Raw genomic sequence first — 18,093 nt, 5'->3', positions numbered from 1 at the left:
AAATTCAAGTCTAAATTGTTATTAGATTCAACAGATTTAAAATTACATCGTCAAATAGAAATTGCAAAGTTCATAAGATTAGTTTAGGGAATGAAAGTTATATTCATTATTTTGATTCTGTTGATGGATTCACAAGCATATATATGTAAAATTTATTAAAATGTACATTCGACATATATAAAATTTACTGTTTGTCATTTATATGACAATAAATCTGTTAAAAGTTTTTAAAAAATTAAAATAAAGGCCAGATGTGGTGGCTAACATCTGTAATTCTAGCACTCTGGGAGGCCAAGGTGGGAGGATCGCTTGAGCTCAGGAGTTCAAGACCAGCCTGAGCAACAGTGAGTCCCAATCTCTACCAAAAATAGAAAAATTAGCTGGGTGTGGTGGCACATGCCTGTGGTCCCAGATGCTGGGGAGGCTGAGGCAGGAGGATTGCTTGAGCCCAGTAGTCTGAGGTTGCAGTGAGCTACGATGACACTATTGCACTCTAGCCAGGGCAACAGAGTGAGACTCTGTCTGTTTCGAAATAAATAAATAAATAAAATAAAATAAAATAACTCTGTCAAATTGCTATAAAAATTTCTAAATGCTTTTTCTCAATTTCCATGCTTAATATAATGGCAAATCAGTAAGTTGTACACCTGCACTTGTCTGCAGGCCACACTTTGAATACCACTGTGTTAGCCCATCCTAACTGATAGAGTGTTATCATGGGAAAAGTAGAGGGTATGAAAAGAAGTATGCAAATGTACTGCCTAGACACTGTATGAGTTTCTGATTGCTGCTGTAACAAATCACTGAAAGCTTGTTCTCTTAAAACAACACAAATATACTGTCTTACAGTTCTGAAGGTCAGAAGTCCCAAATTAGTCTTGGGAAACTAATATTACGGTGTTGGCAGGGCTGCATTCCTTCTGGAGGATCCAGGGATAATCTGTTTCCTTGCCTTAGGCTGTCTGCATTCCTTGGCTTGTGGTTCCTTCTTCCAACTTCAAAGTCCATCACTCTAACTTCTCTGCCATCACACCTCCTTTCTTGACTTTAACTCTACTACTTCCCTGTGGTAAGGACCATTGTGATTACATTGGGCCAACCCATATAATCCAGGCTAATCTCTTCATCTCAAGATTCTTAATCTAATCATATCTGCAAAGATTTTTTTTTTTGCCATATAAGGTAACATATTCACGCTTTCTGGGAATAAAGATGTGGACATCTCCGAGGGCTATTATTCAGTTTACCACAAATAGCTAAGCTAGACTAGAAGTCAAATATATAAGCAGATCCCTGTGGAGATTTAGGAATTAGGATATGGAGAGGGGAAGGGAGAGTATTGCAGGCAGACAGTCTTCCAAGTAGGAAGATCTGGAAGTGAGGAAGATTATGGCTTCTTTAGAGGAATGAAATGTTGACTGTGGTTAGAGTATAGATATGTGAAAGTAGGGTGGGAAAATACCAGATTGCAAAGGGTTTTTTAAACCACATTAAACAATTTGAACCCTTAAGAGCAAAAGAAAGACATTAAACGGCTTTCAGTATGACAGTGACAATTGTCAAATTTGTGTTTTGGGGGAATCCCATATAGTAGAGCAAGAATGGAGACAGAAAACTGTGATGTGATGTACCAGAGTGGTGTCACCTAATTTACAACATATCTGAAACCCAAATTCATTATTGCACATCAAAGCCAGCACATCGCCCAACTTCCCTATTGCTGGCAAGGCCACCTGTATTCTTTTAGGATCTGATTCTTGAAATTATTTTTGGCCTCTTTCTCTCTTTTTCTTCTAACTTCAGTCACCATTGTTTATATGAACATGTTTGTTTATATGAACATGTGCAAAATAATGAACATGAAAATAAGCCCCTTTTCATCCCTCCTCTAACCCTTGACAATTCAACCCCAATCTCTATATGTGACCTGATTCACAGATCAGTATGTATCATTCTGTGTCTTTGTATGTGTATTTACATGTAGTATGTATGCATATATCTACTGCATTGCATTAAGTGAATATGCATTTAAAAGCATAAAACCATAATTATCTTCCTATTCTCAACTAACAATGTAGCTTAGATATTTTGCATATCAATATATATTTAAATACTTTTATTTTAAAATTGCACAATGTGTAAAGTTATTGCTGTAACTTTAGGCTATTTCAAAATTTCCACTATTGATAATTATGCTATAATGTAAATGTATCTTCTAATTTTTCTTTCAAATCTTTCTCATGAATGTATTATTAAGGCTTTCTCCTAACCAGCTTTTTTAAGGTAGAAATAGTCTTCTTTTTAAAAGTGTCAAAATACATGATGCCAAGATAAGAACAAATAATGCTAAATATCTTTTTCCAAACTGAGGGTTCTGTGAAAATTCACAATAGAAGCTCCACAGAAGAAAAAAATTCCTAACTTGGTTTAACTCTACATATCCAGATTTCTTGTTGGACTACAGAACTTTTAAAAATTAAATGGAATATCTAATAACATCTTGTGGGATACTGTTTTTCCATAGAGGCACCGAGAAGCAGTCAAATGTAGTGGTTACAGGCAGGGTCCCTGATACCAGACTGCTCTGAATTACTTACTTACTAACTGCTTGACCTTGGTCAAGTTATTTAACTTCTCTATGCCTCAATTTTCTCATCTATAAAATAGGGATAATAGAATTTATTTCATGAGGGACCCATAAGGATTCATTGAGAAAATGTTAGCTGTTATTATTGTGGAATGTTACTCTTGAAGCATCAATATAAGATTGATGTCACTGTTAGTTGGCCTTCCTGTTATTGTTTGGAAAGTCAATATCATTGTCAATTTTTTAAAAAAAAAACCTTGGCTACTGCTCTCCCTTGTAATATACCATACAGATTTGCCCATGTGAGAACAAACTGCTCTCTTGAAAATAAATGCCTGCAATTCCATAGCATCTGCCCCTGAGTCTTTCAGCTTGGGGATTATAGGAAAATACTATTTTTTTTCTTTCTCCATAGCAGCATCTTTGCCTCTATAGCAGTTCTCGCCTTTTGACAATCATGTGGATTCTTGTGTTTGTGGTACTCCAATTACAGCTGCCCTATAGGATGACTGCACTTCTATTGGAAAGGCACCCTTAAGTGAATGTTACATATGTGATTTAGCTTGTATTCTAAGCATCCTAAACATCCCTCTAGATGTGCTGAAAATCCGTCTAACTGTTGTGTTGTCACACAGTAAAAGGTAAACAGGAAATTAACTTATTTTTATTAATTTCATCCTAAGAGCACCCCCAGAAACATTGTTTTTAAAGCTGCATTTCAAGTACCCAGGAATGAGATATATTCAGATATACCCTTTCCTTTGACTCAGATATTGACCCTTACTATTTCTAAGTGTGTGTTACTCAAAACAGGTGCTTTTTAAACTTTGTGTGATGCTGTGAGGATTTTTGATTACTGCATCTTTTTTGATGATCACAAGTTAATGACCTGTCTAAAGCTATGCTGATAGGCAGCAGAATGATATATAACCCATTTTGTCATCTTTCTAAATAGTTTATAGTTCAGCAAGGCTACTGGCCAGAGAGGGAAAAAATCCACATCTGAAATGTTTAAAGAGAGAGATATGTTTAAGTTAAGGAAAAAAGTAATAAAATAAAAATGAATTTCACCCTTTAAATCTGTCTAGTGTTTTATTGGGCACATTTAACTAAAAGAATGAGGATCAACTATTCATCTTTTTTCCACTTGATTAGTGTGTGTAGTGGGTAAGGAATTCTTTAAGTGGGGCTATGAACTAGCTGAAAAGAGGCAGCAAGTGATAATACATCCTTAGGTAAATTCATCACATAGCCCAGATACTGGCCCTCAATGAAATTTTATTTGGTCAGCACACAGCAAACAGATCTGACATGGGTTCGAACTAAACCAAATATGGAGGGCTCTGTAGGCAAGATGAGAACATTCACTCCTGAAAGGAGAATTCTATGTGAAGCCAATTTACAATCAGAAGTGTCTGGGAAGAAGTGAAATCAGAAGAAGGGGAATTTGTTGTATGATTTGAATGATTAATCGCATGAAAATTTGCCAGACCAAGGTTCCATCATCCAGTATGGAACATGTGCTACAGAGAACAAAGAAGTTATTTTCATTTTCATTCATTTCTCTGGTTGGAGTCTGGATGGGCACCATCAGCAACTAGCTCCTTAGATCTCCTTTGTCTATCCCTAGGCTGTCTACTTTTCTCCACTCTGTATTTCTCCAGAAGAACTAGAGCATCCTCAATCAGATTCCATTTTACTAAATTACAATCAGAATCCAATCCTGCCTTCTTCAGGAAACATCCTGATTTTCTTTATAGAGTTTTGCCTACTTCTGATATCCTTGGCCACCCATTTATACAGTAGTCCAGGTACTATTTGTCTGTTAGTCCAAGTACAGATGGGTGAAAATCCATTTAAGGCTAATTTGGTTAATTAAGCTCTCAATGGGAAATTTTATTTCTCTTATATCCTTGCTTGATTTCACATTTTCTCTGTTACCTTCATGTGCTACCCATAGTGTTATTTCTCTCTCTTTACTCTCCTCATATGGCAGACCCTTGGATTTTTGGAAGGCAGACTTGTGTTTACAAGCCATAAGCTTCAAGTCAAGCATTTTTATATCTCCCAACCCGTCAAATAATTTCTAAATACATTTTTACAGAACATTCATGTAGAACATTTTAAATCTGACATTTCAAATACAAAATATGTCTTCAGTGAACCTGGCTGTAATGATAACATAGTCATTCACTGAGTTTCCAATTATTTTTTTCCGTTTCAGCATAAAACCAGATGAGACACACAAAGGGGGGAAAAATGTGTTCTTTATCTGAAGAGACTGCAGTTGACAGTAAGGCAAAAACCAAACCATTAACCTTTCTGAAGAGCCCTTTTGCTCTTAACCTGGTTGTTTTCTGTTCCTTTCGATCTTGGAGCCTTCTGATCCCTGCTGCCTCTAGGGCCTTAGAGATAGGGGAAAGGCCTGGAATAAATCCAGAGAATCTGCAATCACCTGGGCACTTTCCTCGGAGGGGGCTAGCTCTTGCGTGTAGGATGCGGTTCAATTCTGAGTCATTTCAGCAAAGTTCTGGTTTGGTGTACACTGTATAGAATAAATACATGAGGGCTTTGGAAAGTTGGGAAAGCTCTGGAAAAGAACCTATCTTTTCATATATCCTTATATTTTGAGATCAGCCTGACTTTATGGTTACCAGGAGGCCCCAAAGCAGCCTTTTGGTATGTATCTAGTTATGCCTGGAAGCGTGGCTAGAGCCAAGCAAACCAAGTGTAATTTGCATGTAGACCGCAATTCATAGACCTGGGAGGAAGCTGAGGGACAGTATCATGGGATGATGCCCAGTAAAAAAAAAACCAGTAGATCATCGTAAGAGTCATCATTCTTAAGGGGCTGTGTAGATAGAATCCAGGTACCAAACCAATGAAAGAATGTACTTAAGTGTTAGAATGAGGGACATGGCCTGGTGAGCTTCTTATGCTGACAAGGCAGTAGTTCTAAAACATCTAATTTGCGGCATATCACGCATACCTAGAATAATTCACAAAAAACCACACACATCATGCGATATAAACATCCATTTTGAGAGTAAAATATTACCCAATACAGTTGATACCCCTGTGTTCTCCTCTCTAATTGTCTCTCTTTGTCCCCTAGAAGTAATCATGATCTTGAATTTCCCGTGAATTCGCCTATATTACTACTACAGATGTATTTGTAAATTACATATAATATTTTTTGCAAGTTATATCCTTCATATATATGCTATCATTCTTCATGAATTCTTCTGTAACCTAACTTTTTCATTCAGCATTGTTTGTGACATATATTTAGGTTGATACATGTAACATCGGTTCTTATTTGTTTAACCAACCATGCTTTTTATGCTGTAGTCCTAGTTGTGGGAAGGAAGGGAAAGAGATGGAGGGAGTCACTTAAGGGCTCTGACCTGTTGTGGACAATGCAGATTGTGCACTTAGCATCCCAAAGTGGTGACCCAACTCACCCATGGATCAGCCGCAAGAGTGGCAGTAGTATCTGGCTAACAGAGGAAGCTAATTATAATGTTGGAAACTAAATTTGCATAGAGAACTGGGAATCAACTAACTGTAAATAACATTTCATAGTAAAGAAAAACCACAAAATAAATACTTAATAAATGTGAGTTTGCTAATTTAAAACATAGGTTTCTGAGTTAGGTACATCAATATTTGAAAAATTAGACAGTTTTACAAGTGCTATGAGAAAAATGGCCTAATTAATTTTTCTCTCCTTTGTTTTCTCCACCTTTTCAGTGTTTTCTGCATTCTGTCCCAGTGGATCTGATTCCTGCTCTGTATCTTTCTGAAGGATTGAAGTTGAGCATCATTAGTGAAAGTCAGCTGCTGCCTGACTGCACACCACAGCAAAAGGCTTTGGAGATCTTGTTCAGTTAAAACAATAATGATTTTTTTGGAGTGTAATATCAGTGGATCCTGTTTTCTGTATAGCCTGAAAGAATACCACACCACCACCAACAATTCTGTGGCGACCATATAAAATCCACTTTACACCAAACAGCTGAGTGACTCTGGGTTGGTCAGGGGGAACCTTAACAATTGTAGCTATCAATTTCACCTTCTGAATCGATCAACCACTGCTACTTAGAGCTGCTGTTGAAATACCATGTCTAAGAACTCGGAGTTCATCAATCTGTCATTTTTATTAGATCATGAGAAGGAAATGATTCTGGGAGTCCTAAAGAGAGATGAATATTTGAAAAAAGTGGAAGACAAGAGAATAAGGTAATATTCTTTTATTTTTCAGCCCTCCACGACTGCTTTGTTTGTTTGAAGCAATTTAGGTAAGAAATAAGGCAAAAGCAACCAAACTGGAGACAGATGTTGCTCAGGGACTTCATGGGTTCCCAGCAGTAGCCCAAATATTAGAAAACATCTTTGACATTTCACCCTTTAGTCAGACGGGAGGATAGAATTGAGCTAATAATATGGTGTCGATAAGACCACTCATTTGCTAATAATATCATAGCTAGTACTTAAGAGGAAGGACTACCCAAGTTTAAGTATTAGCTCTGGCATGTATTAGTTGTGTGACTTTGATCAAGCTACTCAATTTCCCTATGTCTTGGTTTCCTCATCAGTAAAACAAGGATAATAATAGTGCCCACCTCATAGGATTGTTGTAAAGATTAAGGATGATAATACCTATGCAGTGCCTGGCACCTGAGTGTTCAATAAATGTTAGCTAATATCTATTTGTAATGCCTTTCTAAGATCAGTCTTACTGGCGATTTGCCTCCACCATAGCTGAGGAGTAAGGAATCTGGAGAGTGAAAAGTTCCCATGGTACCCCAGAAATCACTTAAATTTCTTGAAATAAATTACTGTGTGAAGAAAATTCAGTGATATGGGCACAGTGAGTTTTACATCCATTGTAGAGAGGGCTTATACTTATCTAGTTCTGGGGTACGACTTCACCTATGTTTCAGTAAGCATCCATTCTCATTGGTTGTACCATCTGCTCTGAATAGTCATATCACTGTTCTGATTGGATGGGTGGAACATCCATTGTGATTGGTTGCTGCCTGTACTGTCCTGGTTTTTAAATATATTTGGTTATTACATCTCACCCCAGAAGAAAAGAGCTGAAATAAACAGAGTTCTCGCCTCAGTCACTGCCAACTATGCAATGTGTGGCTTTTGTGTCTTCTATGGCTCCCCAAACCACACTCAGAAGCTTATATTTATTTCACGTGAGGAGAAAGCAGATTGTTTTCACATGTTGCAAAAATCTTCAATGTGCCTGAAGCAACTAGAATCCTTAGAATTGAAAATACATTGGAATATTCTTTACTGATAATTATTTCGTGGGAAAGAGCTCATTTTCCAAGATATTCAACCAATCTTGAAGGAACAAAGGGTTTTTTTTTGTTTTGTTTTGTTTTTTTTGGGAGGGGGATATTTCTTTGAGACAGAGTCTTGCTCTGTTGCCCAGGCTAGAGTGCAGTGGCATCATCATAGCCCACTGCAACCTCAAACTGCTGGGCTCAAGCGATCTTCCTGCCTCAGCCTCCCCAGTAGCTGGGACTACGGGCGTGCACCACCACACCCGGCTAATTTTTCTGTTTTTTGAAGAGGCCGGATCTGGCTATGTTGCTCAGGCTGATCTGGAACTCCTGGCCTCAAGCAATCCTCCCACCTCCACCCCTCAGAGTGCTAGGATTAGAGGTGTCAGCCACAGCACCTATCCAAGAAACAAAGTTTTTGATGAAAACCTTTTTCTATGCCTAGAATTCGGGTAGCAACTAAAGGCAGTTAATAATTTTTAAAAAATCAGAAATATTTTTGGCATTAGTAGTCCAGTCATAAAAAGTGGCTAAACTGTCTAATGCACTGCAAAAAGTTATGTTGTTCATAGGGGATGGCATATTAACTAGTAATAGATGACATTCTCAAAGGTATTAAAAATCACTCCCTTTAGGAAGAAAAAATTTAATAACCAGATCCCTAGAAACACTGAAGTATAATCAATAGGACTTTTCTCAGAATATTTGTTTCTGTCATTATCAATAACTTTTAGTAATAATTATTATACTCTGTCTTCCTTTTTCTCTTTCTATTTTTCTTCCCTTGTCTTCTTTCCTTATTCTTTATAAATAAATTCAGCCAAATTGTGTAATATATAACAGAGCTGTCAAGTCATTGATTTCTTGGCTCTTTAAACTTTTTGGAGAATAGCAGAAGAAAGGCTTTTGTAGACCCAAGAGACACTTTAATAGAGCATAGGTTTTTTTAAAGCTATGTCTTGCTCCATTCTTTCTTAACAAGTGGCTAATATTTATTGTTAGTTCTGCACTAACTGCATTAGATGTGTTGTCTTGTTTTGTCCGAGATATGAGCTCAGGCCAGATGACTCAAGCTCTGCCACTCCTAACAGCATTGTGTATTGAGACGTCATGCTAAAGTGAGTGGCATGTTGTTTAGAGTATATGCTGTTGAATCACACATCCAGAGTTCAAATCTTGGTTGCACCGTGAAATCTTTATGTCACTTTAGACAAGGTGCTTCCATAGATAAATCTAGTTTTCTCATTTTACAAAATAGGAATATTAGCTACCTCATAAGATTGTTGGGAAGATTAAATGAGCTAATATAAAGAGCTTAGAGCAGTTCTGCCAAACAGGAAGCACTCAATAATTGCTGGCTATAATTATTAGCCCTATTGTTGGTTTGTGTTGCCCTTGATTTACTAGTTGCAGTGAACGCTGTCAGTGCTGCACTCAGATCCCCCGGGGTCCCTCTCATTTCCTAGTTTCTATGTGCTTTACTTCTAAGGACTTGCACCTTCTATTCTCATTAAAGCATTACCTTTGGGTGACTGGAATTTTCCATAAGATTAGAGAGCCACAAGTGCCAAGTAAACTTGAGTTTAAATTGAGTAGCCCAAAGCCGATGACTGACAGGTACAGGAACCCCTTGCCTCAAGGCATGACAAACTGCAATGCGACTTAAGTTCTGGAGCTCCCCATGATCTCTTTCTGAGGCTGGACTTCACCTAAAAATCACACCCTTTCTTAGCTCCTCTCCCCTGCCTGCTCCTGCTTCTCCTACTCAGTTATAGATTTCTCCTGAGAGCACTCCATAAGACGTGTGCGTGCACACAAACCTATATTGCAGAATTAGCTTCTGGAAAACCCAGCCTGAAACACTATAAAGCTTATATTACTGAGGCCATTGCAATTTAACATAGTTTCAAGGGAATATATAAATATAATACATTTTGGTGGTGAGTATTAAAGGATTTGGGGTTTATTTGATTTATAATTTAAGATCTTCCCAACAATTTTTATCACAATCATTGAAGTTTATATACTGGTAAAGAAAAATGTGAGACACTATAGCCCAGGTTTAAGCATCTTGGTCAGATAGAATGATTTTTTGTTCATTTTCTCCCTTTATCCTCCTTTAAATCTCTCTCCTTTTATTATGAGTTTAAATATAATCTAAATCAGTTCAGGGTAGCTCAATTTTGGCCCAGTAGGTCTGCATGACAATTAAATTCTGCAACCATTTTTTTTTTATCATCTGCTTTATGCTATATACCATGCTGGACTCTCAGGGAAAGACAGGATTATATAAAAGAAAAGATGACCCCTTGGATGCCTGGTATAGAATTCAGGGGCTCTGTGAACTCGAATTGGGGAAAATTTGTATGTTTATTTTTACCAGCCTTAACTCAACTTTAGCATCGTCTTCAATTATGACTGCAGTAGACAATACATCATAGTACAGTAGTCTCCCCCTTATTCATGGGACACATTCCAAGACCCACAGTGGATGCCCGAAAAAGCACAGATAGTACTGAACCCTATATATAAAATGTTTTTTTCCAATCTGATAACCTAGGGGGCTACTGAGTGACTAACGGGCAGATAGTGTTTACATCATGGACAAAGGGGGGATTCACATCCTAGCAGGATAGAGCGAGACAGCATGAGATTTCATAACTGTACTCAGAACAACTCACAATTTGAAACTTATGAATTGTTTATTTCTGGAATTATCGATTTAATGTCATCAGACCATGGTTGACTACAGGTAACGGAAACTGCAGAAAGAGAAATCACAGATAAGGGGGGAGTACTGTACTATGAACTGTACCTGTAACTTTGTCATCGGAGAAGTCACAGAAATTGTCATTGTCACATTAAAGATGAATCAAATATCTTAAAACATCAGTTATGCTCATCAGTACTTCAAAATTACGGTACTTTTTAGACCTACCCCAGGATTTTTCTATTTAATGTGTAAAGAAAGCACTTATTATTGTAGCACAGTTTTTTGTTTTTAATATTTTAATAACTATATTTCAGTATAATTCATTTCCTTTATAAACCTGTATACTGTATAATATGCAGGAAAATAAAGTGATTCTGAGAAGGGATCCATCAGCTTCACCAGACTGCCAGGGGAGTCCACGGCAACAAAAATGTTAATATGCCTGATATAGAAGCTCACAGTCTAGTGGGGGAGACAGATACATAACAAACTAAAGACAGTGCAAGGCAGAGCAAAATAAACACAAACTAGAGGCATAACCCAGACATCAGCAGATGACACTGTCTTTGGGGATTTATTAGTCAGGGCTCTTCAGAGAAACAGAACCAATAGAAAGTATGTGGGTGGATCAATAGATAGATGGATAAAGAGATTTATTATACAGAATTGGCCCATATGATATGGAGGCTGAGCAGTCCAGCCAGACCCATGAGAGCCAATGGTATAGTTTCAGTCCAAGTCTAAAGGCCTGAGAACCAGGAGAGCTGATGCCGTAAGTTCCAGGCTGAGTCCAAGGACCAAAGACAGAAAAAACTGATGTCCTAGCTTGAAGACAAAAAGAGAGAATTCTTTCCTATTGAGCCTTTTAGTCTATTCTGACCTTCAACAGATCAGACAAGGATCACCCACACTGGGTAGGGCAATGTACTTTATTTAGTCTACTGATTCAAATGTTATTCTCATCAAGAAACACTCTCAAAGAAACATCCAGAAAAAGTATTTAAGTAAATATATGGGCACCCAGTGGCCCAGTTAAATGGATACATATAATTAACCATCTCAGAGATTCATATAAAGTTGGCTCTAGCCCCCTTTCCCACACTTTTGTGAATTTCATAGCTAATCCCAGCTCTGTATCTCTGCTTCTGTTGAACTCTCTCCCCTTGCATCTCACCACTTATGGCTATTCCTTACTTTATCTTTGCCAGACCAGACAGGGAATTTACTACTTTTTCCTTGATATCCTCCAAAACCATCAATACAGGGAATTTAGGTGTTTAACAGATTTTATTTTATTTATTTTATTTTATTTTATTTTTTTTGAGACAGAGTCTCACTTTGTTGCCCGGGCTAGAGTGCCGTGGCATCAGCCTAGCTCACAGCAACCTCAAACTCCTGGGCTCAAGCAATCCTACTGCCTCAGCCTCCCGAGTAGCTGGGACTACAGGCATGTGCCACCATGCCCGGCTAATTTTTTCTATGTATTTTTAGCTGTCCAATTAATTTCTTTATTTTTGGTAGAGACGGGGTCTCGCTCTTGCTCAGGCTGGTCTCGAACTCCTGAGCTCAAACAATCCGCCCGCCTCGGCCTCCCAGAGTGCTAGGATTACAGGCGTGAGCCACCTCGCCGGGCCAGATTTTATTTTTTATAAAATTTTTATAGTTTCATAGTGAACTTTGGTGCTGGCTATTACAATAATTATTTTCACCATCATTGAGGGACTCTACAGGAAGAAGTAATTAATTATGAATAAGGTAGAATTGAAGGAATGGTTTTACGGAAGAGGTAAGGTTTGAGCTTGGCTTCGAACTGTGAAAAGGATTTTGACATTGGCAAATATAGGCCAACTCTGTTTCAGCTGTTTGCCATGAGCCATAAAATCGCCTTCAGATTCTGCTAATCATTTTCAGAAGGAAATGAAAGCCAAAGAAATTTAAGAATTATAAAGATTACAAAGAAGAAACTGATCTGGAAAGTTAGTAAATTGGAGTTTGGGAAGCAGTGGATTTATTGTTTGTTTGACTGTTTATTTGTTTGAGTAGAATGTCCTTTGAGATGAAGAAAATTGGAAAATGAAGGGGTGTAAAAATTGTATTATATCCATATCTTAGGCCCAACACCCAAATGTGTTCCACAGTTCACATAGCCACTAAAGTTTGGCATTAAATAAGGTAAGACTGGTCTCTGGGGGCTCATGAAGGTGCTCTCCACTCAGAAGGCATATGGAAAGCCTGATAATTACCTCCAGGCATAAATCACAGGCTGGGGGAGAGGCATCTACCTACTACTATCACATTCTAGGTTTATTCAAGAGTCTTGAATATACTTACATATATTCTTCTTCTTCAGACCAAGAAGGAAGGAGTGGTAGGAGATAGCTAGACACAGGATTTAACTGTTAGAGAGTAAGAGTATTTTAAATGTCCTCTGCGGAGAACGAGTCACTCAGATTTATTGACAGCTTTAATGCAATGAAGAAAAAGGGAAGAACTATTGCGAAGAAAATTGAGCCATCAACAGCGATTGCAAATGGAAAAAATACTGACAGTTTGGAAGCACAAAATAGAAATCACTGTTGATTATTTTGTATCTTAGATTTTTCTAACTTTGGAAGAACTCAGACTACCATAAAAGTGTACATGGTTCATAATATGTACTCCAAGAAATCTTGTTAACAAATTCTTTGTCTACTAGATCTCCCGCACCTAAAACAAATACTGTTAAATGTCTACTTTGTGGTATTGGCCTATATAAGAAATCCTCAACTTATAAATTACTGTTCATTTCAGCAGTTCATTTGTGGGCTTTATTCTTACTAACAGGCATCATTTTCATTTGGCCACCATGCATGGAAACATCTGGACTTACATTCTCTTTGGCACCTAATCTTGTGCTTACAAGATAGGCTGTATTGGTTGCCTTACAGCATGTGTCTCCTTTCTTCCTCCCTATCTAAATTTCAGTTTTGTTCAGTTCCAGAAATAGATTCTTTAATAATTAACCATAGTAAGATTGGGATTCCTCTGCAACTATCATTGGTCTGGAAGCAGACATGAGACCAAAGATGACCCATCTGGACATGTATCCTAGATTTTATGGGAGGTTCTCTTTCCTACTGGACATGTTTAATGAAACATGTTATCCCACTTGCTGTTGAGGATTAAGGCCAGCACAATCAATGAAGCTGAGCCAAAAGAACGGCAGAAAATTATTGTCAGCATCCTAATATACTAGAACCTGCCACACCTCTGAAATTCTTACTTAAGGAATATGTCTCCTTATTATTTATAGCAATTTGAATCAGATTTTCTGTTACCTGCAGCCAAAAGCATCCTATAATCCCCAAGAGTCAGAATTAGTCAACATTTCTTGAGCACCCAGAGGGCCAGGAGCTATTTTTATTGCTGGAATAATGGAGGTGAGCAGAGATACAATCTGTACTTGTTGCATCCTTAAAGAGATTTGCAGTCATGGATTAGGCTTTATCCATGATGTAGACCAAGAGTCAGTAAATGTTTTCTATAAGCAGCCAGAGAGTAAATATTTTAGGCTCTACAGGCCATATGTTCTCTTACAAGTACTTCACCACTGTAGTAAGAAAGCAGCAATAGATAATATATGAAAAAATGTTTATGACTGTGTTCCAATAAAACTTTATTTACAAAAACAAGTAGTGGGCTATATTTGGTCCGTGGGCCATAGTTTGCTGGCCTCTGGTATTGAAGACAATACCTTGGTAGGTTCTAGCTTTGAGAATAGCTACATGTATGTGAAAGCCTGGATAGCTGTCTCAGGGACAAGCAGGACATCTGTAGTCCAAGAGATTAGATAAAGTTGGACTAGAGACAGATGTCAGAGATGGAGCATGGGCTCCTGTCCAGGAGGTTAGATTATTTCACAGGGTGCCACCATGTCCAGATTATGCCTCACCCAATCTGTAGTAGCTCATGTCCTGAACCAGTTTAAATGTGTTTCATTGCCTAAGTAGAAGAGCACTGAAGTGAATCTGGAGGTATAGAAAATACCAAGAAATAGGTCGGGTGCGGTGGCTCACGCCCATAATCCTAGCACTCTGGGAGGCCGAGGCGAGAGGATTGCTTGGGCTCAGGTGTTCCAGACCAGCCTGAGCAAGAGCGAGACCCTACTAAAAAGAGAAAAATTAGTCGGACATCATGGTGTACACCTGTATTTCCAGCCACTCGGGAGGCTGAGGCAGGAGGATCACGTGAGCCCAGGAGTTGGAGGCTGCAGTGAGCTATGATGACACCACTGCACTCTACCCAGGCAACAGAGTGAGCCTCTGTCTCAAAAAGAAATAAAAAGAAAGAGAGAAAAGAAAATACCAAGAAATGGAAGAAGGTTCTTCAAAGTTATGAAGGACAGGTTACACATTCATTTTCCCAATGAGGTAAGGACTATTAACATTCCCATTTACAGATGAAGAAATTAAAGTGTAAAGTTAATATTTTAATAATTTATCCAAGATCGCACAGCTAGTAAGTAGCAGAATTGCAATTTGTATCCCCACAGTCTGACTCCAAAGCCCACACTCCATTCTTATGCCATTTTTAACTTCTGAGAGATCTATCTGACCTTGCCTGGGGCCCAGAAAAAAATAGACAGGAAACTATGCAGTGCCTACCTTACACCAGACAATGTATTACTCAAGTCATAAATGTTTCCTCATTTAATCCCCATGTCATCCCTGAGGTGTGTACTAATATAATGTACTAGAGCTATGGTACCTGAAACAGAAACATTAGATAATTTGCCCATCTGGGAAACATCAGAGCTGAAGTTCTCTCATTCCATGCTGCTACACTTTCCTCTGTGCTGTGATGCTTATGTGATAACTGCACCTATTCTGACCCTGTGAAAGCTCACCCACGGCCTTACTAATAGTTGTGAGAGAAATGGAACAAAACAGAAAACGTTTCTTTAGTCTGGCATTTACTGACAGTTCTGACCTATAAGCTGTATAGCATTTCCAAAGTTACTATAATTTTTATCAAACCATTGCTCTTACACAATAAAAACTGACCAGAGTTCCTTAAGTTGTTCTAGTCTTTATGCTGACTGAAAACCAAAGTGAAAACATATTATGTTTTGTTCTGTACAGTTCGCTCAGCTAAAATGGGCCACTAAGCAAGCTAGAACTTAATATCATCAAGACACTGTAGAACCCAACCTAGAAACTGCCTTCTCCTTATAGTTTTGTCTTAATGTGGTTGATTCCATTATTTCAGTGCTGGAGGAAAAGAAAGGAGAAAGGAGAGGGGAAAGTTATTCAAATTAGCTATGTGGAATTCTGAAGATAAGCTAAATATTTGGTTCAAGTGGATTTGAAGTGATTTCAAGAATTACACATTCAGCCTGGAAGTCAGGGAGACCAATAAAGTGCCAAGCAATAATACTCTCTTAATACACTACAAATGTTTGATCTGCAGGGCTGTTTGTTTTTCCAAATCTTATCACTCTACTACTAGGAACAAAATTAGTTTGACCTTGAAGACCCACTGTCCCCATACAACACCAGAAGAACTATGGGACTGGACTTCAAATTTGGTAAACATTTTGTTGTACTCCTAATAGAATTGCTACAAAGCTTCTTTTTTTTTTTTTTTTTTTTTTTGAGACAGAGTCTCACTCTTTTGCCCGGGCTAGAGTGAGTGCCGTGGCGTCAGCCTAGCTAACAGCAACCTCACACTCCTGGGCTCAAGCGATCCTTCTGCCTCAGCCTCCCGAGTAGCTGGGACTACAGGCATGCGCCACCATGCCCGCTAATTTTTTCTAGATATCTTTAGTTGTCCGATTAATTTCTTTCTATTTTTAGTAGAGACGGGGTCTCGCTCTTGCTCAGGCTGGTTTCCAACTCCTGAGCTCAAACAATCCGCCTGCCTCGGCCTCCCAGAGTGCTAGGATTACAGGCCTGAGCCACCGCGCCCGGCCTAAAGCTTCTTAATGGATTAACAGAAGCTCCCAGCATGAACGTACTGGCTCCGTAATAGAATCTAAACTCTTTATGAGTCACGGAGAAATGAAAAAAGAAATCCAGCTCTCCCTTAAAGTCAAAACTTTGGGGGTTTTTGTACCAAAGATCTTACTAATTTCAACATATACTTACGTACAGGAAAACTAGTAAATTTTGATTCTACAGCATCTTCCTCCAGGTAATTCCTACTTGTAGGGCTCATGATAAGCACAGGGCCACAAATATGTAATGTTTGGAGACATGTGAAACATGGGATTGTCCAAATAAATAAACCTATACTTTTCAGACTGTTTTTTATATTTGAAATAATAGGTCACCACAGTCATAAGTAAGATTGTTAACTGTCTGAGTCTATGTGTGTATCTATACATATGTCCCTTTATATAGGTCTATGTTATTTCTTACTATTAATTGTATCTGTATTATATTCATATTATTTCAAATATATAGATATATATAAAATATATAGAAAAGTAGACATATAGATATATGTACAGAAAGAGTCTATCCATGTGTATATACAGTCATTCCTCGGTATACACGGGGGATTTGCTCCAGGATCCCTTTGTATACTGAAATCCCTGCATACTCAAGTTCTGCAGTCAGCCCTGCAGAACTTGTGGATATAAAAAGTCAGCTCTTTGTATACATGGGTTTCACATCCCATGCATACTGTATTTTTGATCCATGTTTTATTTCAGATGTGGAACCCGCAGATAATGAGGGCTGGGGCCCATTGTGTTTATTTTTAAAAATCCATGTATAAGTGGACTCATGCAGTTCAAACTCGTGTTGTTCAAGAGTCAATTGTATATCTTTGACTATTCCTCCTATTCCTGGTTTAGCACCCTTTCCCTTCCTTGTGTACTGTCTCTAGCCAGAATTGGTATAGACGACATGCATTTAGGCAGCAGGGGCTAATTTTCACTCAAACCCAAGAAACTACCATTCCCTTTGACTGTAAGTTGCAGAAACACAGAACAATAAAACCCACCTAACCCAGAACATGGCTGAATGTTGGGGTTGGGAGAGCGAGTGAAGAAGACCTGCCTTCCCAAAGATAAGTCAGTTCATAAGGGAATATCTAATGTTAACTATATTCTTGGGAAGATGGGTATTTTATGTCTAAAGAAATGATGTAAGTGACAACTTCACTAATAAAAATGTCGCCTCTAATATTTTAGATTACAGGCAGATCAACATTTTATATCAACAGTAATTTTGTAAGAATGTTCCTATATTAATAGGAGTTATGTATGGTTTAATCAACTTAAATCTGTAATAAGATTAGGCTAACAGGCATTTAATAATTTTTCTAACAATTATTTTATTGTAGCATAATTAAGAATAACTGGTGAACATTTAATGCAAATAACTAATTAATAAAACTTTACACATCAAAAGTTTTTTAAGTTTTTAAACTCCATAATGTACTAGAATCTACAATGGGCATCAATGCCTGCAAAATTTTTTATGTCATAAACCCTCAACTCAATT

The 18,093-nt window shown here is 38.0% G+C and overlaps 1 protein-coding gene across 1 annotated transcript in view; it reads left to right on the top strand.

Moving 5' to 3' along the window:
- SYTL5 (synaptotagmin-like 5) overlaps window positions 1–18,093 on the top strand; it is a 207,769-nt gene that overhangs the window by 102,755 nt on the left and 86,921 nt on the right. Inside the window, exon 2 of the mRNA XM_012642090.1 lies at window positions 6,341–6,829. Coding sequence (XP_012497544.1) covers window positions 6,711–6,829 — 119 coding nt within the window. The 5' untranslated portion in view covers window positions 6,341–6,710. The remainder of the gene's footprint in view (window positions 1–6,340; window positions 6,830–18,093) is intronic.

The sequence above is a fragment of the Propithecus coquereli genome, unplaced genomic scaffold (genome assembly GCF_000956105.1).
Source record: "Propithecus coquereli isolate 6110/MARCELLA unplaced genomic scaffold, Pcoq_1.0 Scaffold173, whole genome shotgun sequence".
NCBI classification, from domain to species: Eukaryota; Metazoa; Chordata; class Mammalia; order Primates; family Indriidae; genus Propithecus; species Propithecus coquereli.
The sequence above is the reverse complement of the archived record's forward strand: the minus strand, read 5'-3'. Positions and strand labels throughout refer to the sequence as shown.